The 27,487-nt window shown below is 45.5% G+C and overlaps 1 protein-coding gene across 2 annotated transcripts in view; it reads right to left on the bottom strand.

Annotated features, from left to right (window-relative positions):
• Positions 1–27,487, bottom strand: part of SLC12A8 (solute carrier family 12 member 8) — a 143,402-nt gene that overhangs the window by 20,205 nt on the left and 95,710 nt on the right. For both annotated transcript variants that reach the window (XM_021070218.1, XM_021070217.1), the window contains exons 7-10: positions 19,586–19,673; positions 17,839–17,926; positions 9,544–9,690; positions 2,757–3,405 (exon numbers count right to left, since the gene is read on the bottom strand). In XM_021070218.1, coding sequence (XP_020925877.1) covers positions 2,757–3,405; positions 9,544–9,690; positions 17,839–17,926; positions 19,586–19,673 — 972 coding nt within the window. The remainder of the gene's footprint in view (positions 1–2,756; positions 3,406–9,543; positions 9,691–17,838; positions 17,927–19,585; positions 19,674–27,487) is intronic.

Raw genomic sequence — 27,487 nt, 5'->3', positions numbered from 1 at the left:
CACCACAGCCACAGCAATGCCAGATCCAAGCCATGTCTGCGACCTACACCACAGCTCACAGCAACGCCAGATTCTTAACCCACTGAGCAAGGCCAGGGATCAAACCTGCAATCTCACAGTTCCTAGTCAGATTTGTTTCTGCTGCGCCACGATGGGAACTCCCAAAAATTTTTTTAAAGGATAAGGACAAATCAGGTTATAACCTAGAGCTCTTGGAAATTAAGAACTGGATAATTTGGGCACAGACTATTGTTACCCAATCTCCCCTTCTTCCTAAAGAAAAAAGCCACATGACTTCACGCGAAACAGCAATATACCAGCTCAAAAGACCTTTCTCAGCCTTTGAGAATGGCTGGAAAGGCTAGAGAATCAAGTTCAGGGCTATGTAGCCAGAACAATGCTCAAAGTTACATGCCAGAGCAGTCTGGTAGGGACGCCCCTGCTGCAGGCACCAGGGTCTAGACACTGCAGCCCGCCCACTGGCCCTGAAAGCCCTGGACACTGGAGCCAGGAATGTAGTCATCCTGCAACCACCACCATGCTTCCAGAGAGTTCCTCAAACTCTCCATTTCTTCAGGTTTCCAGTTCTCAGTTCCAACTATACAGAGGGCTCATCTGATCAGCCAAGCCTGGTTCTGTGCCTGAACTCTGGTTATAGAAGGGGCTGGAAAACTGAGTATCTGACATTTTCAGTCTTAAGTGTGCAAGGCTTGCTTTGCTTCCCACCAAGACTCATAACATTAGAAATTCTTCAAATATAGGGAGGTCATTCAATGCTGGGTAGGCTTTAAAAAAAAAAAAAAGACACAAGTCTATCATAACATTGTATCTCTTGTTCCCTGGATCTGACACAGAAGTATCTGATAGATTCCAACACAACAGCTTTCTAGCAGGCCTAGAGAACTGAAGATCTAGGGTGGATTGGGACAGGAAACAGAAGACAGAGGCAGGGAAAAAAACAAATGGGTATGACACATTTCTAAAGAATCTGAGCATCTAGAAAATAACATTGAGAGGCGGTTGCCATATCCATCAGAGCAGGTAGAGAAAAATGAGGACAGAAAACCAAGCAAATGAAAAAAAAAAAAAACAAAAAAAACCCAAGGCTATTATTAACTCCAGTAAACAGGAAAAGTTGGACAAAAAAGGAAATGTAATCATAGTATAATATATGGCTCAGAGTTAAGCAATATTTACTTAATCGTAATAGTATGAATACTAGCTATTAAGTTAAAAACTGATACAATTACATTGGGGGCACTGGATGAGAAATCAGAGTGGTACAAATGAGTTATTTCCTCATTTATCATAATAGGAAATAAAATATGATATTTGAAATGGACATATCAAGAAGTAGCAACATAAATATATTATCTAGTAACATGAAGGTTAACAGAAGAAAAAACTTTCTGATTGAAAGTGGAATTTGCTGGGATTGTGACTAAGGGGTAGAGAAGGGTAGGAGGCAATGTATGCAAGAGTGGGAACTGCCATACGAGATTTATGTCCGATTTTGTGACTTTTAATTCCACATGGCTTATTAAACTGTACCCTTCTTAACTTTGCCAAAAATAAAATAATTTTAAAAATGTTAATAATGTTCCCACTATTAAAAATCTGCCACCAATTTGAGGTAAAGAGGGAAAGCAGGTGTGCAGAAGAACATAAAGCATTTACTTTGGAACACTTCCTTCTCTGTCCCCATCTCTCTCCTCCTCTTTGCCCACACTTGTCTGTACGGATCTCAGGGGGCAGGTTAATGAGGAGGAAACCTGGGCTTCAAATACAGGGAGACCTGGGGGTGACGTCCAGCTGTGCAAAGTATCAGCTCTGAGGCTCCTCTGTGACCTCACTGGGCCTCGGGACCTTCATTTGCAAACTAGAAAATCCTAGTATCTATTATATTAGCCATGATAATATAGGCAAAGCATCGAGAGTATGGAAGACTCTAAATTCCAAGTTCTCTCTTTCTCTCAGAATTTTTCACACCCTGGAAGCCTCTTGTTGGGGAGTCTCTCCCTGTGTCTCTGTGTTGGCAGATTTGAGGAAGCAAAGAAAAGCTGTGCTCCTTTAGCCCCGTCTCTCCGTCCCCTGCTGCCTAGTTTGGGAGATTCATCTTGCGGAGACAAAACACACTGCGTCCTTGCCAGGCAGTTTGTCACGACACATTTCCACTCCCCTTGAAAGGAAAAACTGGTTTCATTCATGGTGGCTGCGTTTTGAGTAAAATGAAATTAATATTCAATTATGAGCCATGGCTCCCAGCTTTAACATGTAGGAGTAGACAGAAATTTCTGTTTAAAATCACCTATCTATAACAGAGTAGAATTACAAACTCAGTTGATAGCTGACCATGATTTTTTTTTTTTTTTTTTTTTTTTTTTTAGGGTCACAGGTGTGGTATCTGAAAGTCCCCAGGCTAGGAGTCCAACCAGAGTTGCAGCTGCCGGCCTACACCACAGCCACAGCAACGTGGGATCCGAGCCGCATCTGGGACCTAACACCACAGCACATGGCAATGCCAGATCCTTAACCCACTGAGTGAGACCAGGGTCGAACCCACATCCTCATGCATACTAGTCAGGTTTGTAATCTGCCGAGCCACAACGGGAACTCTCAGACCATAAAATTTTAAAATAAATACCCAACAAAACTAACAAGCACTTTAAACCCATCTATAAAATGAAGCAGCTAAGGACTTGGAAGAGGGTTGAGACAGCTGAGTAGTCACCCAAATTAGGTTCCAAAGCACCCACCTTCTCCACTCAGCCTTGGCTGGATACTCGGCTCAGGGACAAGTTGCTCTCCACAGGCTCCCCCAGGCTGAGTCCCTTCAGAACTTCTGGGACGCTGTGTGTCCCCGTAGGGCTCCTGCCTCTCCCAGGAGGCAGCAGGCCATCCGTCAGACCCTTCAGGAGTGAAGGAAGCAGGGGAGCTGAGGTCCAAGAGGAAGCTCTCCTGCAGGGTTTGCTTGGTGGCCTTCTTGGTCTTCCCCTTCTGATTCTCGGGGATCCCGTGGCTCTCTCCGCCCCTGGGCTGGTTGCTCTCAAGCTTCCTGGTGAGCTGGAGGAGCTGGTCCATGTCCTTGGTGAATTCTAGCAGAGTGCCCTCAGACAGGCTCTGGGCAACACCCTCAGAGCCATAGTGGGGAACTTTCTCCAAGAGCAGGTGCTCAGAGCAGTTGAGGGCTCCCAGGCCCTCTCCGGGCGCTGACTCGGGCACCCTCGGGAGGCCACAGGCACCCATGGACAGGGAGAAGTAAGAGTAATCCACCGCGATGTATGTCAGCATGAAGTTGATGGTGACGATGGGAGCCAGGACGTTCACCTGACCCACGAGGACAAAGGCCATGGTCACCAAGCTGGTCAGGCAGATGGCAGCTACGGGTGTTTTATTTGGCCCTTTCTACGGGAACAAAAATAACATGCAGGACCACGGAATTTCAGAAGAAAATCACATCATATGATAGAAACACAATTCATAATGGTTCAGCCACTTGGCCCATGTGACTCTTGGTGGGTTAATAACTGTTCGTCTGCACACTTGGGATAATGATATCCACCCTCAGGGTTATTATGAGATCAGAGCCAATGCACATACACGGTGGCCCTGGCTCACACTGGGCGCCCCACACAACCAATGGGCGTTAGTTGCCTTAGTAACTATTAATATGGGGCAATACTACAGGACAGGGACTTCACAAATATTTCTCCTTTTGTCTTTTCATTGGATTTCAAAGAGGTACAAAATGGATCCTTCCCATGCATTAATGAAGAAAATGACCTTAAGAGGAGTGGCAGACCTTGGAAGACGTAGCAGAATCATCAGTGGCTGAGGTGGGGGAATTCTGACACTAAACATGCATGCAGGGAGTTCCCGTTGTGGCACAGCGGAAACAAATCTGACTAGTATCCATGACGATGCGGGTTCGATCCCTGGCCTCACTCAGGGAGTCGGGATCTGGCGTTGCCATGAGCTGTGGTGTAGGTCACAGATGAGGCTTGGATCCCACATTGCTGTGGCTGTGGTGTAGGCCAGCAGCTGCAGCTCCAATTCCACCCTTAGCCTGGGAATTACCATATGCTGCAGATACAGCCCTAAAAAGCAAAACAAACAAACCCACAAACATGCACATACTCACATACACACATTTATGCACATATGTTATTAATGGACATGAGTGTGGTGACCTTCAGGAGGACAGGAGAAGAGAAAAGGTGCTAACTTCATATAATCTGTCATTTGACAGAAGTTATTCATCCATCACTGACACTGTTCTTGAGCCAAATGCAATAGTCACCTCTCAGTCCTCATCTTCCTTGACCTAAGGATTACATTTGATCCTGCTGGTCACTCCCTGATGTCCTTACTTCTCTTGGTCCATCTCCTGTCTCACTGACTCCTCCTTCTTAGTCTCTGTTGCTGGCTGCTCCACATCTCTGAAAACTGTACTTAAATCAACCCTGAGCTCCATCCTCAGACCTCTTCTCTTTTCTGTCTGTTTCCTTTCTTCTCACTCAGGTTCGTGGCTCTAAATATAAGCATAATGCTCTCAAACTCCCAAATTTGAATCTCCAGCCTGAAAAGTTGCTATAAACTCCAGACTTAAATGTTTAACTCACCATCACCATCTCTGGTTGATGTCTAGTAGGATCTCAGACCTAATATTTCCAAAACCAAACTGCTGATCCCCCAATGTCCTGCCTCTCAAGTTCCACTCCTTCTGTAGCCTTGTCCAGTTCAGCAAAGGGCCATCCCATCCTTCTAGCTGTTCAGTCAAGCAAAATACTTGATGCCTCTTCTCATTCTCTCATTCTCCTTCCGCAAATATTTTCAGCCTTACCCTCAGGATATACACAGGATCTAACCACCACTCCCACCTCCTTCATGCCAGCACTTGGGAAGGGGAGGGAAGGCATGTGAGCCACTTCCAGATCTGACCTGTGAACCTCCCAGGTGTGTTCCTTCAAGTACAGTCCTCTTACTAAGGGTTGGAACAGAGGGCAACCTTCGAAGTCACAGGTTGAAGACAGCAAAGTCATCCATGGCCTGAGGATCAAAGGCCCTATTGAATGACACCTTCCCTAGAACCTCAGAGTAAACATTTTACATACATTTGATAGTTTTTGAAAATTCCATTTTTGAATATATTTGCTACACCTGTTGGCACACTCTACCAAGAAAACTACCAAGAATAGAGTAAATCCTCATAAACTAACAAGAACTTAAAAGCAGGGTCTTAGGTAGGCTGGAGGAGGTCCTAGGTGAGCTACAGGGATGCTAGTGGTCTAGGCCAGGACTCTGAAAAGGGTGGGCTGTAAAGTGATAAAAGAGTCACACGTGAACCTCTGTTACCAAAAGAAAAAACCAGACAAGCCACAGGATGGGAAAAAAATATTCGTTAAGACATGTAACTGACAAAGGGTAACCCAGAATATACAAAGAATCCTTACAAAATAATTAGAAGACAGACAACCCCCTAAAGAAAATGTGCAAAAGAATGCCTACTCAACATATGAAAGAGGCCCAACCTCATTAGCAGTCAGGGAAATGCAAATTAAAACCAGAGCAAGATCCCATTAAACGCCTACCAGATTGGCAAAAATTAAAACATCTGATAATATCAAGTATTGGCAAGAACACAGAGGAGTGGGAACACTTGCCCACTGCTGAGAGGAGTGTAAATTAACACATACTTTGAACAAAGAGTGCAGTGTTATCTAGTAAGTGCAGATATACACACCTTACAATTGGACGAGTCCACCAACTGGTACATAGTCTGGAAGACCTCCACCCTTGACCCAGTCTACTACAGGAATGCTGGCTGCACTATCTGCAACAGTCCCAAATTGGGACATATCACGACAGCAGAATGAATAAATCAATTGCAGCAAATGAGGACATGTGACACAGGGATGACAATAAACAGGCTGCTGCTATAAGCAAAATCATGGATGAATCACACAAACATAACGATACCCGAAAGCAGCACGACACATTTATATAAAGTTTAAAAAACAAGCCAAACTGGACTATTTTGTTTAGAGATACATACAGAGGATGCAATCCAGAGTTGGCAAACTATGGTCCCTGTGCCGGATCTGGCCACCATCTGCCCACAAACTAAGGATGGTTTACATTTTTAAATAGTTGGGGGGAAAAAAATCAAAGAAGAGTAATATTTTGTGACACATGAAAATTACATTAAATTCTAATTTCAGTGTCCATAAACAAAGTTGTATTGGAAGATAGCCACGCTTACCCCAATAGCTATTGTCTGTGGCAACTTCTGAGCTACAGGAGCAGAGTTGGGCAGTTGTGACAGAGACCAGAAGGCTTGCAAAGCCCAAAGCATGTACTATTGGGTGCTTTTCAGAAAAAGTTTGCTGGTTCCTGAGCAAAACTACAAAGAAAGCAAGGAAATGATCTCAGGAGCAAGGACAGTGGCTTCCATAGTGAGAGGGATGGGGCTGTGACCAGAAAGGGAAGGTGGAAGGTGGCATCTGGGGGCTGGCAGTGTTCCTGCCCGGATGGAGGTCACACGACGTTCACTTCAGTATCCTTATTTAGATTGTTCACATCGGTTTTATGTAGTTTTCTGTACGCTGAATGTATCGCCTAAGATTTTTTAAAAGTTTTTTCTCTCCCCCATTAAAAAAGAAAACGTGCTAATAAAATTTAATCATACGTAAAGAGGCTTTGAAAAAAAAGCTTCAAAGTTAAAAGGCAAGTCACAGCTAGGGAAAAGATTTGTAAAACATGTAGCAGAGAAACAGCATCTATCACCTGAGAAGAAAAAGGCCAACAATCCCAGAAAAAAGAGACAGATGACTCTTCGAGGAAAGGACCCTCCCTGTGATTCCTAGCAAGAGTAATGGAAAGTGCGAGTACCCTAAGATGCCATGTCTCACTGCACCGCTGACAAAAATTCCCACCTGACAACCAGCGGCGGACAGGCTCACTGCGGACTCGGAGGAGCTCCGCAAGCGTGCAAGCGGCAATCCACATGCCGTGTCCAAATGTGCACGATTATAAACCAAGCTAATAACCTGTTCAGTCAATATGGTCTACCTTCTGGGGTTCCCACTGTGGCACAAGGGGATCGATTGGTGGCAGCACTGCAGCGCCAGGACACGAATTCCATCCCTGGCTTCGAGGTTAAAGGATCTGGCGTGGCCACAGCTACAGCATACGTCACAACTGCAGCTCGGATCTAATCCCTGGCCTGGGAATTCCATATGCTGCAGAGCAGCCAAAAAAGAAAAAGAAAACAGAACCATGTATGTATGTGTATGCATATATATATGTATATGTATATATATATATACATATATATATATATGTGTGTATATATATGTATATACGCTATCTTCCTTCCTTGGCAAATTTACCTTCAGGATGATGGGGAAGGCCAGGTTCAAGTTTACAATTCTGGCCCTCCCCAGAGTTCCTCACTGGAGGATGCAGCTTACAGCCCACCACCCGCATCCTCCCAGATGACACCACAGGGAGCCTCATACTCACATGTGGACTCGTAGGTCCATACCCTGGCCCATGAGAGTACAGGTTCAGGAAAGAGGCCCTGGAAGACCTGGATGTGGCAGATGGACATCTGGGCAGTGAATTCCAGCCTGTAGCCTACCTGGACCGTGGTCTAGAAGGGAGGCATGGGATTCAGATGGGCATGTCCTTTTGACCTTATGAATTTCTTACAGAACAGAGCCCTATAAAGCAAGGTCTTTTGGTCCAAATCTAATACTCATGCTAGCTGCTGGGAAACAAGAACTCTCATCCATTGCTAGTGGAAGCACAAAATCCAATGGAAGCTGTTCCGGCAACATCTATTAATAATAAAAATGCACTTACCCTTTGACCGGCAAACCCACTTGTGAAAATTTATCTTGTAAATATATCTATCTGCACATGTACAAAACTGGACACACACACACATACAAGAGTATTCTTTGTAGCACTGTTTACTGGAAGCCATATGATCTACAAGGAACTGGTTAATAACCTATGGTACAGACACATGATAGAAAAAGAATGAGAAAGTTCTCCCTATGTTTATATGAATAGATTTCCAAGCGGCATTAAATGAAGAAAAACAAGGGGTAGAACAATGTATGTAGAACATGATCTTTATAAAAATAGAGGAAAGTTCCCGTCGCAGCTCAGCGGCTAATGAACCTGACTAGTATCCATGAAGATTCGGGTTTGATCCCTGGCCTCGCTCAGTGGGTTAACGATCCCGCATTGCCATGAGCTGTGGTGTAGGTCGCAGACATGGCTCAGATCCAGCATTGCTGTGGCTGTGGTGTAGGCCAGCAGCTACAGCTCTGGTTTGACCCCTAGTCTGGGAGCTTCCATATGCTGCAAGTGTAGCCCTAAAAAAGACATTAAAAAAAAAAAAGAGGGGAGAAGGATTCATAAAAAAATAATAAAACCAGTTACTGACAGAGCATGGGCATGGGTGAGGCAAGAGTAGAAAGACTCATAATAAGAGCAAAAATTCTCAGGGTATACCTTTTATACCATTTCTAGCTTTGAGTCCCATATATATATAATCTAATTAAAAATAAATGAAATTAGGAGTTCTCGTTGTGGCGCCGACTAGGAACTATGAGGTTGGGGGCTCGATCCCTGGCCTTGCTCATGGGTTAAGGATCCGGCGTTGCTGTGAGCTGTAGTGTAGGTCGCAGATGCAGCTCAGATCCCGTGTTGCTGTGGCTGTGGCTGTGGCTGTGGCCAGCGACTATAGCTCCGATTAGACCCCTAGTCTGGGATCCTCCATGTACCGCAGGTGTGGCCCTAGAAAAGACATAAATAAATAAATAAATAAAATTAAATGAAAATAAAAGGCATATGTCACAGGTAACTATGAGCCCTCCAACAAATGGGGGGCTGGGCATGGAAAGAAGGTGGGGAAGGAGCCCTGTGGGTCTCCAACAACAAAGAAATTGACCACAGCTTGCAAAACACATTACTGGGAAGTAGGGTTCTCTCTGTGTATTTCTTTCACCCCTTCAGTTTTAGGAATGTCTCATCTGATTGTTTCATGACTCAACCAAGTTGTATCAGTTAGGGTTTTGGTCATGATGATTGACAGGAGCCCAGAGACCACAGGTGGGGGGAATCATCATAAAGCAGCCCTAATGCGAAGGTGAACCTCCAGGAAAGAGTTAGAGCTGCGACAATCAGCTCCCTTCTGCACCAAGAGTTACTTCCTTCTACGCTAAACTTGGAGGATCTGGGATTTACTTTTATTAAAGGTTGTGGCACTCCCTTCCCCTGCTGTGCAGGGCCCACAGTGCTGCTGTGACAGTTAGCTCACCCAGTGCTAAAGGGCCCTGGGTGGTCATGACACTGAGAGATGCTTTGTCTAATGGCCCCAGACGAAAGGAGCCAGAGGATAGGGGTGCATTCTTGTTTCCCCCCGCCAGAACTTGACCAGCAGCTCTCAACAGAAACACTTTAGCAATTTCTTGGCCAATGATCAGTTTGGTGGTAAAATGCACATTCCTCAAAGAAAGGGTCACTCACCCCTTGCCCCAGACAGGCCAGCGTGGGGATCACTTTCTCCTGGGCAATGCACTGCAGGATCCGGGGGGCTCCATACAGGCCTCCCATACAGGAGGCCAGAGATGAGATGTACAAGCCCAAAAGGAACAAGAAGCCCACCAGGGACACCTATAGGAGGAAAGAATTGCATTATCCAGGGTCTGAAACTGCTTATGTTCCCATCTGCTCCCTGGGCATCCACCCACCCCCACTTCATCTGATCACGAATCCTCTAGACTCAACATCTTGGATCGAGTTCCAATAGCCCAGCCCCACCCCACTTCCTTGGCACTACCACCATTTCAGTCTGAGTCACCATCGCATCTTGTGTGGACTGCACAGAGGTTCTCGAGTTGAGTGTGATCAGACTCATCTGGAGTGCTTGTTAAAACACAGACTTCTGGGCATTCCCATCATGGTGCAGTGGAAACAACTCTGATTCGGATCCATGAGGACACAGAATCAAGTGGCCAAGCTCTACCCACACTTCATCGTCCCCAAGCCTCTGCCATCATGACCAAAACTCACATCTGATCATGATGCACCTGCTGTAAAAGTATCAACATCTCCCCGCTGCCCTGACCTGGTCTGTGGCTCTTCTAGCCCCATACCCTGCACACTCAGAATCATACTGGCATGATGTCTCTGCCTGCTGAAACCCTCTGTCCAGGCCCTTCATCTACTGACTGTCTGTCAGACCCCCAGTTGTGCTTCAGGACCCAGCACAGACCTGCCCTCCTCCATGAGGCCCCACACCCACCCCTGACATCAGTGGGTGCTCCTCAGGGCTCCATGGCACGTCTGTGTGGGGTTGTGGAGCCCCAGGCACACTGTCTCCTCCACTAGCTTCATTTCCACGGGGCTCTTGTCTGGTTCATGCTGGCACACTTGGTGCCAACGCAGAGATGTAAGTGCTGAATGAGGGAATGAGACCCGTGATCCACAGGGCCCACAAGCCACCCACAGGTAGAGTAAGAGAGGGGACAGTTGTGTGCCGCTTGGTGTCCTCTTGCAAAAGGTCAGTGCTGCTGGCCGTGCAGCTGTGTCACACACTGTCCATCATGAATCCATTGTCTCGTCCCGAGTGGGACCTCATCTGTACCACAGGGAAATCACTCTCTCTTTTCTTGAGTATTTGAGATGCCTTCTCCTTTCTACTTTAGGCGAATGGCTGAACTGTGTATTCCAAGTGCTCGTTTATCCGACTATTCCAGTTGGGTTAGATTTCATTCATGGTTTTGTCACTTACATCCTTCTCCATGAAGACTCTCCTCACCCCAGTTTTTATGTCCTTGCAGCAAGCAGGTCAGTGGTATCAAGCTATTCTGAATACTGGCTAGACCTCTTTCCTGGCCCCCAAAACATCATCAGAAACCTGCATCAGCCAGAATTCTTGATGGGAAAGATTGTTTCTTTAAGAATGTCTTTGTAGGATACTGGAGATTGACAGGAGACTGAAAGATCAGGCTTGGAGAAAGGAAAGACCCAGGGCTGGAGGCATAGTCAGACTCCTGAACAGAAGCATTCTGACCACACTGCTACCAGACTGGCTGCCCTGCTCACCATCCCTTTATCCCTGCCTCCTGCATTACATCTGGAATGTCCAATGGGCCCAGCCTAAGTCACATGCCCTTCCAGGGCCACAGGGGGACAGGCAAGTGAGAGTCTGGTCATTTGGATGCCTAAATTAAATGGGCCTCCTCCCTTCAAGACCTCACACAGGTGGAATAACCTCCAAATGGTCAGGGAGGCCAGAGGTTTGATGGGCAAGACTCAGGTCCATGATGGTGCCTACCTTCTCCTTAATTCCATGTGGATTCTCTCTCCCTAAATTTGTGACCTCATCTGTATCTCCAATGAACCTCCCCTCTTTTCTTCAATGGCGTGAATTTCTTATGTCTATGCCACCGCTACCCTTCTTTCCACTTTATTACTAGGAGAAATTAACATCATCTGATGTTTCCCTCACTCTGTGCACTCTGATGGCAGTTTACCTTCCACCCTGTGGTGCAGTCAGTCATGCTCCTGGCTCATCTTGCCCACATGCTGTAAGCCCCAGAGCCTCACGCCTCTTGCCCCCTCCCCACCATCCCTGAGTCTGGCACACACGGTTCACCAAATGCCAGCTGAAGTCATCAAGCTTCACGACTTCCCTGTGATTTATGCCCTGGATGTCTTCCAAAACCGTTACACTCGTGCCAGGATCCAGCCCCGATCCATCCTGAGATGCAACCATTCATCCGTAACCTTCGTTTCTGTCTTCTCTACCCAATGCATCCTACGCTGCCTGTTTGTTTTAATGGACTCTGTGATGAAACTTTACCAAACACTTTTGGAAAATCTAAGCCAGTAGTTCTCCACTCTGGCTATACACACGAGTCACCCCAGAGATTCTGCTTGAATTAGTACAGAGTGGGGCATAGACATAGCTGACGTCGCAAAAGCCCTCCAGGTGATTCTAAGATGTGGTCAGAGTGAAGGGCACCCTGTCCTCCCCTCAGGGGGTTCTCCTGCATGGGTAGGCGTGGTAACTCCTTGAAGAAATTTTACTGCTTCTTATCCAAAAGGTTATATACACTTGAGGTTTTTTGTTTTTTTTTTTTAATTCTTTTTCATTTCTAGCCTGTCCATGGACAGTGGACATGAGCGGGCAGGAGACTGCCTGGGCTGGCATCCTCCCAGTGTTGGAACTGACCTCAGGAACCTGATGAGTCTTTGGCAACAGGAGGCCATGCATGGTGACCCCATCCGGGCTGGCCTGCCCACAAACATTCCCTGGGATTCCTGCAGAGCCCTTGGGCTCAGGGCCAGAGAGAACATTGTCCAGGTGTAGTGACTTAGGTCAAGTTAGCCATTTATGGTTAGAATTCCCTGTTCACTTACCACTCTTCTCTATAAAACGCTTATTCAGTCAATTTTCTGAAAGGTGAATGAAACGTTGGTCCTCGTGGCCGGATGTGTTATAACAACTCCATTCTAGCTTTCTCCCACCTGAGTCCTGCTGCTTCCTTTCTGCCAGCCATCCTCCCGTGTAGGGGGCATTTACTGAGGACATGTGAGATACCTGGCACAGGGCTAGGCACAGGTAAGGCTTCATAGGTACAATAATACACTCCACAGTTTTGCTCCCAGCCTTGCAGAAAATAATCATTTTCTCTCTTTATATGGGGCTATAAACTTGTTACCTGTGCCTGTAGAGGTAGAAGTGAGAATTTACTTGAGCAGATGTGTGTCACAATTCTTTTTTTTTTTGTCTTTTTGCTATTTCTTGGGCCGCTCCCTCGGCATATGGAGGTTCCCAGGCTAGGGGTCAAATCAGAGCTGGAGCCCCTGGCCTACGCCAGAGCCACAGCAATGCAGGATCCGAACCGCGTCTGCAACCTACACCACAGCTCACGGCAACGCCGGATCGTTAACCCTCTGAGCAAGGGCAGGGACCGAACCCGCAACCTCATGGTTCCTAGTCGGATTCGTTAACCACTGCGCCACAACGGGAACTCCAATTCTATTTTTTTAATAATTTTTTTAGGAGTTCCCGTCGTGGCATAGCAGAAACGAGTCTGACTAAGAACCATGAGGTTGCAAGTTCGATCCCTGGCCTAGCTTAGTGGGTTAAGGATCTGGCATTGCCCTGAGCTGAGCTGTGGTGTAGGTCGCAGATGCGGCTCGGATCCTGTGTTGCTATGGCTGTAGTTTAGGCTGGTGGCTACAGCTCTGATTCAACCCCTAGCATGGGAACTTCCACATGCCGCGGGTGCAGCCTAAAAAGCAAAAATAAATAATAATAATAATTTTTTTAATAAGGCCCCACCTGCAGCCTATGGAAGTTCCTGGGCTAGAGGTTGGATTCAAGCTGCAGCTGCCGGCCTACACCACAGCTAGAATGACACCAGATCCAAGCCGCATTTGCAACCTATGCCACAGCTTGCAGCAATGCAGGATCCTTAACCCACTGAGCGAGGTCAGGAATTGAACCCACATCCTCAGGGACATTATGTCAGGTTCTTAACCCCCTGAACAACCTGGGAACTCCCCTAATAAATTTTATTGACATTGATTTAAAAGGCTGTGTTAGTTTCAGGCATACAGCAAAGTACATCAGTTATATATATATACGTATCGGTTCCTTTGCAGGTTCTTTTCCCGTACAGGTTAGTACACAGTATTGCTTTCAACAGTTCCTTAGGGAAAAAGAAAATGTGCCTTTCTGTTATCCACCCATGTGAGTCATCCCAAAAAGCTCTTTCTCATATATTACCTGGGGTATGAACTACCCTAATTTCTTTTTTAGTAACTACTGATGAAAATCATTAATGTATCTCTCTGTTCTAGGTATTTTATCCCAGCTCCCACTGCAGCTTCGATCCTTGAGTGGTCCCACCACCCCACTGGCCACTCCCTTCTCCTGAAGGATGGAATTTAAAGTCATTTCCAAGGTACTCATTCTGCCTCATCTCATTCCTGTGGCCCTGAGGTGACTCGGAGGAGAACACCCAGCCCTTCACAGTCCCAACTGTCTCAACAGTTCCTTTGTTTCCGTCTACATCCTGGTTCCTCAGACAGGACTTTTCTAATACTGTCCTCATCCCATGAGTTGACCAGCATCTCCAATTTCAATCAACTTTTCTCGCTCCCTTGATAAACACTTTGCATAAGGAAGCAAAGTTGGCTCCACTTCCTGAAAGGCAGAGCTGTATCCATGATGGAGGGCAGCAGAAGGGCAGGCGAGGCTGGGTGGCGGGTGCTGGGCAGCTGGCGTGGCTCAGCTACCAGCCACGAGCCCTGCCGCACCCCCATCTTCCCATGCCCAGCTGGTGAATGGGAAAGTCATGACTGTCAAATCCAGGGATAATGAGAATTTACCCTGAGCAATATCCCATTTTTCACAAACATGTTTTTAGGATACTGCACCTACTTAGTCTGTTCTTATTGTGTTAGTTAGCAAGTCCCAGGGCTCCTAAAACACTTGGTCTTTTTGATGCATAACATTTTTTTCCCCCTTGGGCTACATACAAGTTTATTTTAAATGATTATTTCAACTATTTAATTCTGCCCCTACTAATACCTGCTCTTTATACAATTCCTTTTTCTTTCTTTCTCTTTTTTTTTTTTCTTTTCTTTCTTTTTTCTTTTTCTTTTTTTTCTTTTTCGGGCCGTTATCATGGCACAAGGAAGTTCCCAGGCTAGGAGTTGAATCAGAGCTGCAGCTGCAGGCCTACACCACAGCCACAGTAACACCAGATCCTTAACTCACTGAGTAAGGCTGGGGATCAAACCCAAATCCTCATGGATACTAGTCGGATTCTTAACCCACTGAGCCACAATGGAAACTCCCCAATTTCTTTTTCTATAACTGAATAATATTGCTATTGAAATTTTGAGGGCTTTTCCTGTTCAGTTAAACATGTGAATTCATAGGGGAAAAAAAAATGTTCCCTTCCCTAAAATATGTCCTATCTGTAAGGTGTCCCATAAGGAGTATTTAGGGGAATCAAAATGTAATAAGCCCGTACTATGCACCAGGTATTGTGCTTTATGTAGGTTACCTCAGGGCCATGCACTGCAATGTACTCAAGAGGTTTTTTTTGCTTTTTTTTTTTTTTTTTTTTTTTTTTTTAGAAAGCATAACATTACTGGGACTGACACTCGAGAGCCAGGAAAAAGATCCTCTAGGGTAGGGAAATAAAGTGAGAAGGAACTTCAGAGAGAAACTGTGGGCTGGGAGGCCAAATAATTAGAAATAGATCAGAGAAGCTGCAGGAAACCCAGAAAGAAACAGACGAACTGGCCAGCTGCTGGTCCGTGCAAAGGAGTCCAGGGCAGCCGGCGGCCACTGAAGATAATTGTTCTGGCAGGAAGCGCCCTCTAGAAAGAGGGGGAAGTGCTCAGAGGAGCTTTGTGAGGAGGAACGCCAAGGGGCGGATGCTGGAGGTCTGTGCTGAGGCAGGACCCCCCAGGGTACAAAGACTAGCTGGAAGAGGCCTTGCTTCCTCAGGACCCAGGAAAGCGAGAGCGGCTGACTCAGAAGCCAGGCCATGGCTCAGACATGAAGGTGAGATGAGCAGTTTATTAAAACCCCATGGGGGTGGAAGGGTGTGTGAGGGACCATTTAAGGAGTTGGCACTTGCACCTCCCAGCCTCTTGTGCGGCCCCCTCGCATTCTCCAGGTGCTGTGAGTACAACTGTCTGTGGCCCAACTTACTGCCTAAGTACAGTCCCTGCTGCTGCGGCACCCAGTGGGTCCCAAGGAGGAACACTGAAGGGCAGGAAAGGAGAAAAGCCAGGGTTTGGGGGTGGGGGGCCCCACGTGGTCCCCTTTGTAGGGGGACACTGAGGACAGCCCACCAGGGCACTGCTATCCTGGAGCTGCCCTGGTTGGTCCCATTTCTGTTCCCTCACTTCCCGCACCAGCCCCTGCTCGCTACTGAGAATCCAAAACGCTATCTTTTCTTTCTTTTCCAGGCTTCACAATGGCTTGTTCCAGGAAACAGCCTCTGGTCCTCTCCAAAAACCAACGCTCCACCTCTCACCTGGGGTGTGCATAGTGACATTCCCCCATGCCGCTGCCAGGCATGGTTTAGCCGGGGCCCCCACCCGGCAAAGTGCTTGCCTCCCCTCCGGGACAGGCAGCATTTCAAACAAGCTCCCCCCTCCCCGCTTCATGAGTCTATTATTAGAGATGGGATTTCCACCCACGAAGTCTCCCCCCTGCTCCCCGTGCAGATGTTCTTACTCTCTTGCTGGTGAGGCCTTCCTTGGACACAGGCTGCCGGCCCTCCCACTCGCCCTGCAAAGCAGGGGATGCAGGAGAGAGAGGCGCCCCACCCAGGGGGTCATTTGCCTCCGCCCCCCACTCCAGGTCAGAGTCTCCGGTGTTCGAAAGGACTTCCTCGGGAAAATCCACGAGGAATAACCAGCTCTAGAAGGGGCAGAGCCGGCTGGCCCGGCACGCTGCAGACGGCAGCAGGCAGCTCCCTCCGTCCAAGGACCAGCTGCTCCCGGAGGCCTTTAATCCCGCTAATGCAGCCAAGCTTTTCATTCCACAGCTAGAGAAGAGGCCCCTGGGAGATGAAATGCAAGTCGGCAGCGGGCCCAGAGGTATCAATGAGGGACACTGATTCCTTTCCTGAGAGTAAACTTTGCTCGCTGGGGGTTCTAAGATCTGGGGCCCTGGAGGTGGGTGTCAGCGCTCTCACTACCTGAACTGTTCCCCCTGTCATAAGCCTGCATGCTTGGTAAAGCCAAGAACTCCCACCACCCCATCAAAAACAAACAAACAAACAATCCCCTTGATACCAGTGTTTCCGTGGCTTAAAGAGAAACCTGTGCTGATGTGAAAAATCAAGCCCATGAATAACTCTAAAAAGTAAGTTCAAAGTTTCCGGTCACGGGCTGCCCAAAGCCATGCCCCTCCTGTATCTGCAAGGCTGTGTTGCAAAGCCTCACACCAGAGACAAGGGTTCTGTCTCCTAAATATGAGCAGTGATACTCGGGAGCTAACTGAGGAAGAAAACCTTCCTAGCTGAGTGCATTTCTCAGATGAAGGACAGGAATCTCAGGGCCCACTTTCCCCCCAGGGAACTTAAGGGAAGACAGGAGTTTTGGGGGGTTTCCAGCAAAATGTCTGGAAGTCTTATTCTCCTGGGTTCTAGAGATGCCAAATGAATGTCCTTGACTGTCACATGACCTCCAGCCTGGATAGGGACAGCTGTGGAACACAAGGGATTCCAGAATCCCCTGTGGAGCAGAGCATAGGCTCGGGAAACAAAGATGCTGTCGTCATATCCATCCGGAGCCATCCCCGGGAAGCCTGGGTGGACAAGAAGCCTCCCCTGGGCCTTCACCCTGGCACTGGGCTTCCACCTTGCTGCCCTCTTTTCCACCCCTCAGCCTCCCCCTCCTCTGTGTCTTGCAAGTAGCACTTTCTGCTCGTGGTGGAAGGGGAGGCTATTGGCAAAAATGAAAGTACTGGAGCTGGGGCTTTCAAGTGACCAGATTCTTTGTTTCTGCCCTGATTTTTGGCGCAAAGAGATGCTTCTGTCCCCAGTATTTAGTCAACTGCCTGCACGTGCCTTTTTAGGTGTTGTCACCTGGGTCTGGGGATCCATATGAAGGACCGTTGTTCCTTTCCCAGGGTTTTACCCCCTCTACTTCAGTCCTGGGGCCAAGACTACATGGATTCCCAGCTGGGGCTGTAAGGGGGAGGCAGCTATTGCGGCTCAGAACCAACCCAGGACCCTCAGCCCAAGCCTGCTGGGCAGTGCCAGACTCACCCACCTTTTCTGCTATCAGGAAGTCATAGCGAAGGGCCTCTCGGCTACAGATGGCGCCGAGCAGGAAGACAAAGACGATGTACAGAAACCACCTGCAAAAAAACCAAGAGTGAAGCAGAGCTGCCATCTGACCTCACCCAACCCCACCCATGCTGCCCCATGGAGCCTGAGAGTTCCCACCAGGACCTGCCCCAAAGTAAGGAGAAAGGCCCACCATGAAACCTCCCTAGCTCATCTCGGGGGCACCTTCAGGATTCTTCCTCTTCTAGCATATTTTATGTATATATATATATATATATAAACGTATGCCAGATTCGAGCCGCGTCTGCGACCTACACCACAGCTCATGGCAACGCCGGATCCTTAACCCACTGAGCGAGGCCAGGGATCGAACCTGCAACCTCATGGTTCCTAGTTGGATTCGTTAACCACAGAGCCATGACGGGATCTCCAGTCTGCCTCTTTCTTATATTACAGAAGAAAACACACAGAGGTCGTTGGGGGTCAGGAGTGGCCCACTGGCCTCTAGGTGGCGAGGATGCAGGCTGGGGTTGACCAGCAGCCCCGTGCCCCATCAGCCTGCAGCAGAACAAGCTGATGATCTTTCAGGCCTCAGTCCTGCGTTCTCTGGCCCCAGGTGACAGAGAATCAAGCCAAGTGTGAAAGGCCAGCAGTGACCTGGCTCTGCCCTCTGCAGCCCTATGGCCTCATTCCCATCTGGGCAGTGGGAGGATGGGCCGAGGCACCTCCTGGGACCTCCCAGCTGTGACCAAAAATGAGACGGGGCTCTTTCTTTCCTTTCCTTCCAGACAGCCCACTCTCTCTCTGTTGGCCTCATTTTCTTTCCCATGAGATCACCTTATTTAGCACAAAATACATGGGCTCTCGTGTGCCTGGCTGGGAGCAGCAGTGCCATTACAACAAACTAAAAGCAAAGGTGAAACAGATATATTTTCTTAAGCGTCACTGTTAAAATAATACAGGCACTTTAACCCTTGTGATGTCTGGGATCTCATTACCTTTCACACCTACCCAGGGAAGGCAGAGGAGCTACTTCCTGTGGAACGGAGAGAAGACGGAAGACTCTAGGAAGTCAGAAATAGACCCGAGGCACCCAGCCTGCTCCTGGCACAGAGTGAACCAAAACAGGGAAACCTGACAGCCTTGGGGCAGTGCAGGGGAGGCGAGCTGGGGGAAGGAGAGAGCCAGCCTCTCAGCTGCTACTCTGCACTTCCATACATAGTGTCTTCTCCACCATCTACGGGGCCTACGTACTCTCATTATCCACATGTTACAGAGAAGGAAAAAGAGGCTCAGAAAGTTAGGTAAGTTGCCTAGTCATGCAGCCAATCAGTGACGGAGTTGGGATGCAAATCCTAGTCTGTCTGATCGCAAAACTCTTCCTCTTTAGATTCCCTGCGAAGATCCTGTAAACTCAATGGTTACAAAATCCCCAAGTTCAAAAGGGGGGTGGGAAGGGGGAGGGACAGGAGGCTTGAGGGAAATGGAAAGAAAGGACTCTGCCTTAAAGACCCTCCTCCCCCCTGCATTCCCAGGCAAGGGGTATGAAAGGGCCGTCGTCTGAACCCACCAGACGTGAATTTTCCAGCTGGCTGAGTGTTAAAAGGAGGCTTGGAATAGAGAATAGATTGGTCACAGTCGGGGCACTCTTAGAACAAAAGGAGCAATCCCCTCTCTTGCCCGGGGTTTTCTCTCCCTTGCCCCAGCTGACTGCCATGAGATGAACTTACGAGATGCCAACAGCTGCCAGAGAGCCCAGAGGGATGCTGGCAGCGGGCTCCCTGAGGTCGCCCCCCATGTTGAAGCCGGCCATGACTCCTGAAAGACACCCAGATGGGAGAGAGGGTGAGCAGCACGCTCCATGAATCATTTTCCCTCCCCGGGGCCTCTCCGGAAGACATCCCAGGGCAAGCCCTCCCATCTGCCCCTCTGCAAACGGTGCTTCTCAATCTCCCCTGGCAACTGGGGAGGCATCCTTGGGGCGTGAAAGAGACCTTTGTGGGTTGGGTGAAGCAGGGGAGGAAAGCCCAACCAGCTACAAAAGCATCTTACAGGCCAGTGCAAAGTGATGCGGGCCAGAGTGGCGTCCGGTAGGCTGTACCAAGGTCCCAAGGCCACATGCTGAGCTCTGAGCTCTGCCTTCCTGCCGGATGACACCCCAGGAAGGGCTCAGCCTTAGCAAAGCCCCCACCTGCTCAGCAGAGTTCCTTTCCTCTGCTGCCCACAGACTACACTGGGACTCAGGGGTCCTGGAGGCAGTCCCACCCAATATTCAGAGCCAGCGACCATGTGCAAAACTCCTGAGCTGCCAAAGGGCTCTAAACAAATGCTAGAGAACTATCTTGATGCTCCCAACACTGAAGGGCAAGCTCCTCTTCATCATCGACTCACTCCCCATAAACATCGATGGAAAGCAGCCAGGATGGGGAGGGACAGCACAGGGCAGGATGGTGAGGACCCCGCCTCTGTGCAAACACACACACACACACACACACACACACAGAGGAAACCAACAACCCAACAATGTGTTCTGAACAGCAAATGCAGGTCCAGCCCACACATGCTCACAAGCCTCACAGGCGGTAGGAGCCCCTCAAATGGCCTTGAAGAAAGACTTGGGCTTTAGGGAGAGGAATGGGTCTAACCCCATCACTATGGATTTATGGACACTCTGACCCTGAGAGCTTGCTAAGTGCTTTTCATGCATTTTTTTTTATCTTGTTTAATCCTCACAACAATCAGATCGGAAAAGTAGAATTATTCCCTCATTTCACAGTCCTTTTAAAAACTGAAGTATAGTTGATTTATAATGTGTTAATTTCTGCAGCAAAGTGATTCAGTTATACATGCTTACGATCTCTTACTATTTTATTTTGCTCTTTTTATAGAAAAGGAAACTAGTCTCAAAGAGGTTAATTAAAATAGCCTAAGGTCATGGATTTAGTAAGCGGCCAAGCTAATATTCAACCCTGATCTCCTAAAATCAGACACTGAAAACTACGCTTCTTAAAGTTTCTGCTGTGATGCTTGAGGGAACACACGTCAAGTGGAATGAAGTGAAAGTTTGAGGCCAGAAAGTTAAGGTGGAGCTATTTCAAAGAGTAACCTGAATACTGGACCAAGGCAGAGACCTGCATAAGCTCTGACCCAGCAATTCCACTCCTAGGGTAGTAGCCTAAGTAAACACTCCAGGACATGAGAAAAGATTTATCTAAAACTGTTTATAAATGCTGGTTTATAATAGTGAAAATTATAAACAACCCAATGCTACAAAGAGAGGTTTGGCTAGATAAGTGATAATATATCTTTCAATAAATACCAACTCTCCAATATTGTCAGGGATGTGTGATGGCACAGGTTTTAAAGCTATTGCTGCCTTTTCAGAGGCACAACTGAAAGCAGACATATGGTATGATCCTATTGTTATAAAAGGAAAAACCAGATAAATACACGCACAGAAACAAAAGGAACCAGAACACGTTTCTAAAGGTTAGCAATGTTATTTCTAGGTGGTGGAGAAACAGGTCATTTTTTATTTTACTGCTTATCTCCGCTTTCTCAATTTTCTATAGTGATCATTTTGAAATGAGGGAAAAGTAATGCTTAAAGGTCTTTTTGTTTAAAATGGCACATCAGGCACATTTCCTTTCTTCTCCTTGCCCTCCCTCCCAAGATCCTATTAAAGCGGTAGTAAAGAGGGAAAAAAGATCCATGCCTATAAGCAAAGAGGTCTGGGAGGGGGAGCCTTAAGTAGATGAAAGGTTTTCACAGGTATCTGGCACATAGAAAATGAAGAAAACGATAAAGAGTAAAACGCAGAAGGAAGGGAAGGGAAGGAAGCCTGGGGATGCTTCTTTGGAGGATCCAAATAAACTGCCTGAGGAAAACCAGGGCCACTAGTGTGGATGTTCTCACCCACAAAGAAGCCCCTCTCCAGAACCAGCCACACTCACCAACATGCTGCAGTCAGCTCTCCTGTAGAGGAAGAGCCCCATCCGGGAGACAGACACACACACCACAGCTGGGGATCCATGCCAGTGACCAACGATCACCAAGTGTGTAATGAAAACCAGCAATGAACACATACATACAGGCATGATGAGAACAGAACAACCTGGCCTGAAAGAAACATAAATCAGGACACAAAAGAGAATTTTGAAGAAAATACTAATTAGTAGCTCCAGACACATCCAAGAAGAATATTCTGCACATAAAGCCTGATGTTATGAGAAACAGAAAAAACAATCTAAGAACAAGAAAGAACTTTTGGAAATTAAAAATGTGATCACTAAAATTAAAAATGAAACAAGAACTAAAAGATAAAATTAAACAAATATCCCAGAATTCAGCCCAGAAAGATAAAGGGGTGGAAATTGTGAGTAAAGAATAGGAGAAATCTTGGAGTTACAACATCCAGCTAACAGGAGGTCCAGAAAGAGAACAGAGGAAACAAAAGAAAATAACCACATAAACAATAGAAATACGTAACTCCAAACTGAGGAAGACACAAGTCATTAGGTTGAAATATCCTATAAAGTAAACAGCAACAAAAAAAAGTCCATACGTAAATGCATCATTGTACAATTTCAGGAGAAATGCTAGTTTATTCCAAAGACAAAAACTGAACACTTACGAAAGGAACAAAAATTAGATTGGGTTAGACTTCTCATCAGCAACATTATTTTCTAATGAAAATAATAGAGCACTGATGTTTAAATTCTAAAGAAAAGCAATTTGAAGTTAAAGTTTTGGCCAGATTATCGATTAAGTGAAAGTAAATCTAAGCAAACAAGGGCTGAGAAAATTTACCTCCCACGTATCTTTTCTGAGGATGATACTAAAGCAAGTACTCCAGCAAAATGAGGATGTAAACCATGAAGGAGAAAAACAAGAGATTCAGGAACTAAATAAAGCCCCAGAATAACAGGTGTAGAGCAGAGAAACCAACAGGGATTAAAGCAGAAAAATGGGGGCCCTGATAGGGATGTTTCTGGATAGGAATTAGATTCAACACAATGGACAGTGTGAATCATTTTAAGGATATGCTGACTGAATATTTTGGCAACAAGGAAAAAAAGTGCACTGAAACTCTGGGAAAAGGGAACAAGAAAGTCAGTGTCTAAAAATTGGCAAACTAAAATATGATACGACTTTAAACAACTAATAAAAAACTTTTTTAAATGAACACATTTGGTCATGATATTAAGAACATTCTCCCCTAAATGACATGAGGACAGCCTTAGAATCACAGCAAAGGAAAGGGAATTCTAGCCCACCACTTAGCTCTTCAGTGAACAATAACTACATCATCATAGTAATACATATATTTAATGTTTTTTAGCCTCTAAGATTAAACTATAGAGAAAGCACAGAGGACTTACGATACCTATAAGCTAGACTACAAATATGATTTTCCCTGACAAAGTAAAAGCAAAGCTATCGCTAACAGCTCATTGGAAATGGAAAGAGGGAAGAGAAGTAGAGGGAAGAGAAAAGGCACTCATACGTGTATTCAAGTAGTGTGGGAAACGAAATAAAAGCCCAGTGTTCTTCACTCAGGACCGGCTTGAACGTTACATAAGCTTCAATTAGTTTAATAAGAAAATCTGAAAGGTGAGTTAGCCATTAAATTTGTTAGGTCAATAAGAAAAAGCTAGCAAATATTTCTACACCAGCTACAATAAATTTAAGTTAATGCTATAACTTATTCTGTATCTTGTCATTATAAAGGGGAGTTTCTAAGTATTTGCTAAGAAGGACAAAGAAATTTCCAAAGAATATTGAGCAGTTTGTCTTTGAAGTTTCAAAGACTATTAACTTGTAAGCTTAAAATAAAAAAAAAAAAAGTTAAATAGGAGTTCCCTTGTGGCACAGTAGGTTAAGGATCCAGCATTGTCACTGCAGCAGCTCAGGTTGCTGCTAGAGTGTGGGTTCTATCTCTGCCCTGGAAACTTCCACATGCCACAGGCATGGCCAAAAAATTTTTTTGGTCTAGAGAGAGTGGGAGGGGGGGCAAAACTGTGTTTATTCACTTGTACAGTTTTCGTGAAATTTTGCCCACTCACCTGCTAATAATCAACTTGTTACAGTTTCCTTGATATTACTCTAAAATGCAAATATAAAAGGCCATTCAGATTCCCTTAAGATAACTAAAGTATTCCTTGTAAAACTATTTTACACATAAAATAAATATGACTCTAATACATTGACCTTAAAACACAAACAATATTAATTTCCTGAACCAACAATAAGGAGTGAAGGGATATAGCCTATAACTGATAAAATAACAGAGATTTATGTATACCATTTAAAGTTATGAAGGCAACTAAAAATAAATAAAAAATTTGGATTTTCCCTTGTGGTCAGAGAGGGGGAATTGTTTGCTTCTGGAGATAGCATCTAGACTTGGTTGCAGATTCAATTTAAAGAAAATAATTATCAGGAGTTCCCGTCGTGGCGCAGTGGTTAACGAATCCGACTAGGAACCATGAGGTCGCAGGTTCGGTTCCTGCCCTCGCTCAGTGGGTTAACAATCCGGCGTTGCCGTGAGCTGTGGTGTAGGTTGCAGACGCGGCTCGGATCCCGCGTTGCTGTGGCTCTGGCGTAGGACAGTGGCTACAGCTCCGATTCAACCCCTAGCCTGGGAACCTCCATATGCCGCGGAAGCGGCCCAAGAGATAGCAACAACAACAACAACAACAACAACAAAAAGACAAAAGACAAAAAAAAAAAAAAGAAAGAAAAAGAAAATAATTATCAGGAGGGGAAACAAGGTGGTGAAGGAGAAGGATGTTAACTCACCTCCTCTCACAAAAATACCAAGATGATGAGCATCAATTTAAAAACTTCCAGCAATCAAAAGTCTAGGACCAGATGGCTTCACAGGAAAATTCTATCAAACATTTAGAGAAGAGTTAACACCTACCCTTCTGAAATTATTCCAAAGAGGCAGAGGAAGGAACACTCCCAAACTCATTCTATGGGGCTACTATCATCCTGATACCAAAACCAGACAAAGATACCACAAAAAAAAAAAAAAAAAAAAAAAAGGAAAAAGAAAATTACAGGCTAATATCACTGATGAACATAGACACAAAAATCTTCAACAACATACTTAGCAAACCGAGTCCAACAATATACTAAAAGGCTGATGGACCATGATCAAGCAGGATTTATCCCAGGGATGCAAGGATTTTTTAATATCCACAGATCAGTAATGTAGAGTGATATAGCACATTAACACACTGAAGAATAAAAACCATATGATCATCTTAATAGATGCAGAAAAAGCTTTTGAAAAAATTCATTATTTTGATTAAAAAAAAAATTCCAGAAAGGAGGCACAGAGGGAACCTACCTCAACATAATAAAGGCCATATATGACAAACCCACAGCTAACATCATTCTCAACAGTGAAAAGCTGAAAGCATTTCCTCTAAGATCAAGAACAAGAGAAGGATGTTCACCCTCACTCTTATTCAGCATAGTTTTGGAAGTCCTAGCCATGGGAGTCAGAGAAGCAAAAGAAATAAATGTAATCCAAACTGGAAAAGAAGAAGTAAAACTGTCACTATTTGCAGATGACATGATACTATACCTAGAAAATCCTAAAGAAGACACCAATAAACTACTACTGGAGCTCGTCAACAAATTCAGTAAAGTTGCAGGATACAAAATTAACACAGAGAAATCTCTTGCCTTTCTATATATTAACAGCAAAAGATTATAGAGAGAAATTAAGGAAACAATTCATTTATCATCACGTTAAAAGAATAAAATACCTAAGGAGGCAAAAGACCTGTACCCTGAAAACTATAAGAGACTGGCGAAAGAAATCAAAGGTGACACAAACAGATGGGAAGATATACTAGGCTCTTGGATTGGAATAATCACTATTGTCAAAATGACTATACTACCCAAGGCAATCAAGAGATTCAATGCAATCCCTATCAAATTACCAATTGGCATTTTTCACAGAACCAGAACAAAATTTTTTAAAATTTCTATGTAAACATAAAAGACCTCAAAATGGCTAAAGCAATATTGAAAAAGAAAAACAGAATTGGAGAGAGATCAGGCCGCCCATCTTCAGAGTATATTACAAAGCTACAGTCATCAAAACAGTATGGGTAGTGGCACACAAAAAACACAGAAATATAGATCCACAGAACAGCATAGAAAGCCCAGAAATAAAGCCACACACCTATGGTCAACTAATCGATGATAAAGGAAGCAAGAACATACAACGGAGAAAAGACAGTCTCTTCAACAAGTGGTGCTGGGAAAAATGAAAAGCTACACATAAAAGAATGAAATTAGAACATTCTCTATCACCATAAAACTCAAAATAAACTCAAAATGGATTAAAGTCCTAAAAAATATAAGACCAGATACCATAAAAACTTTTAGAGGAAAACATAAGCAGAGCAGTCTTTGATATAAATTGCAGCAATAGCTTTTGAGATACACTTTCTAGAGTAATGAAACTAAAAAGCAAAATTAAACAAATTAGACCTAATTAAACTTAAAAGATTTTGCACAGCAAAGGAAACCATACACAAAATGAAGACAACTTACAGGATGGGAGAAAATATTTGCAAGCAAAGTAACTGACCAGGGATTAATCTCCAAAATACACAAACAGTTCATATGGCTCAAAATAAACAATTCAATCAAGAGATGGGCAGAAGATCTAAGTAGCAATTTCTCCAAAGAGGACAAAACAAAACTACAGATAGTCAAAAAGCACATGAAAGAATGCTCAACATCACTAATTATTAGAGGAATGCAAATCAAAATCACAAAGAGGTATCACCTCACACTAGTCAGAATGGCCATCATCAAAATATCTACAAACGATAAATGTGTGGAGAAAGGGGGACCCTCCTACACTGTTGGTGGGAATGTAAATTGGTACAATTATACAACACTGTAAATTAGCTATTGTTTAAAATATTAAACTAAAAAAACCCCAAAAAACAAAAAAACAACCATCACGGAGTTCCCGCCGTGGCACAGTGGTTAACGAATCCGACTAGGAACCATGAGGTTGCGGGTTCAATCCCTGCCCTTGCTCAGTGGGTTAATGATCCAGCATTGCCGTCAGCTGTGGTGTAGGTTGCAGACGCAGCTCAGATCCTGCGTTGCTGTGGCTCTGGTGTAGGCCAGTGGCTATAGCTCCGATTCGACCCCTAGCCTGGGAACCTCCATATGCCGCGGGAGCGGCCCAAAGAAATAGCAAAAAAAAAAAAAAAAAAAAAAAAAAAAATCACAAAAAACTTCCTATGGGGAACAGGATGGAGGTTCCTTAACAAACTGAAACTAGAGTTTAATTTGAAAAGATACATGCACTTCAATGTTCATTGCAGCACTATTTACAATAACCAAGACATGGAAGCAACCTAAATGCCCATCGAGAGGAATGGATCAACAAAATGTGTTACAGAAGTTCCTGTTGTGGCTCAGTGGTTGATGAGTCTGACTAGGAACCATGAGGTTGTGGGTTCGATCCCTGGCCTTGCTCAATGGGTTAAGGATCTGGCATTGCCATGAGCTGTGGTGTAGGTTGCAGACACGGCTTGGATCCCACATTGCTGTGGCTCTGGCATAGGCCGGTGGCTACAGCTCCAATT

This window comes from Sus scrofa, chromosome 13 (genome assembly GCF_000003025.6).
Source record: "Sus scrofa isolate TJ Tabasco breed Duroc chromosome 13, Sscrofa11.1, whole genome shotgun sequence".
Lineage (NCBI taxonomy): Eukaryota > Metazoa > Chordata > Mammalia > Artiodactyla > Suidae > Sus > Sus scrofa.
The sequence above is the reverse complement of the archived record's forward strand: the minus strand, read 5'-3'. Positions and strand labels throughout refer to the sequence as shown.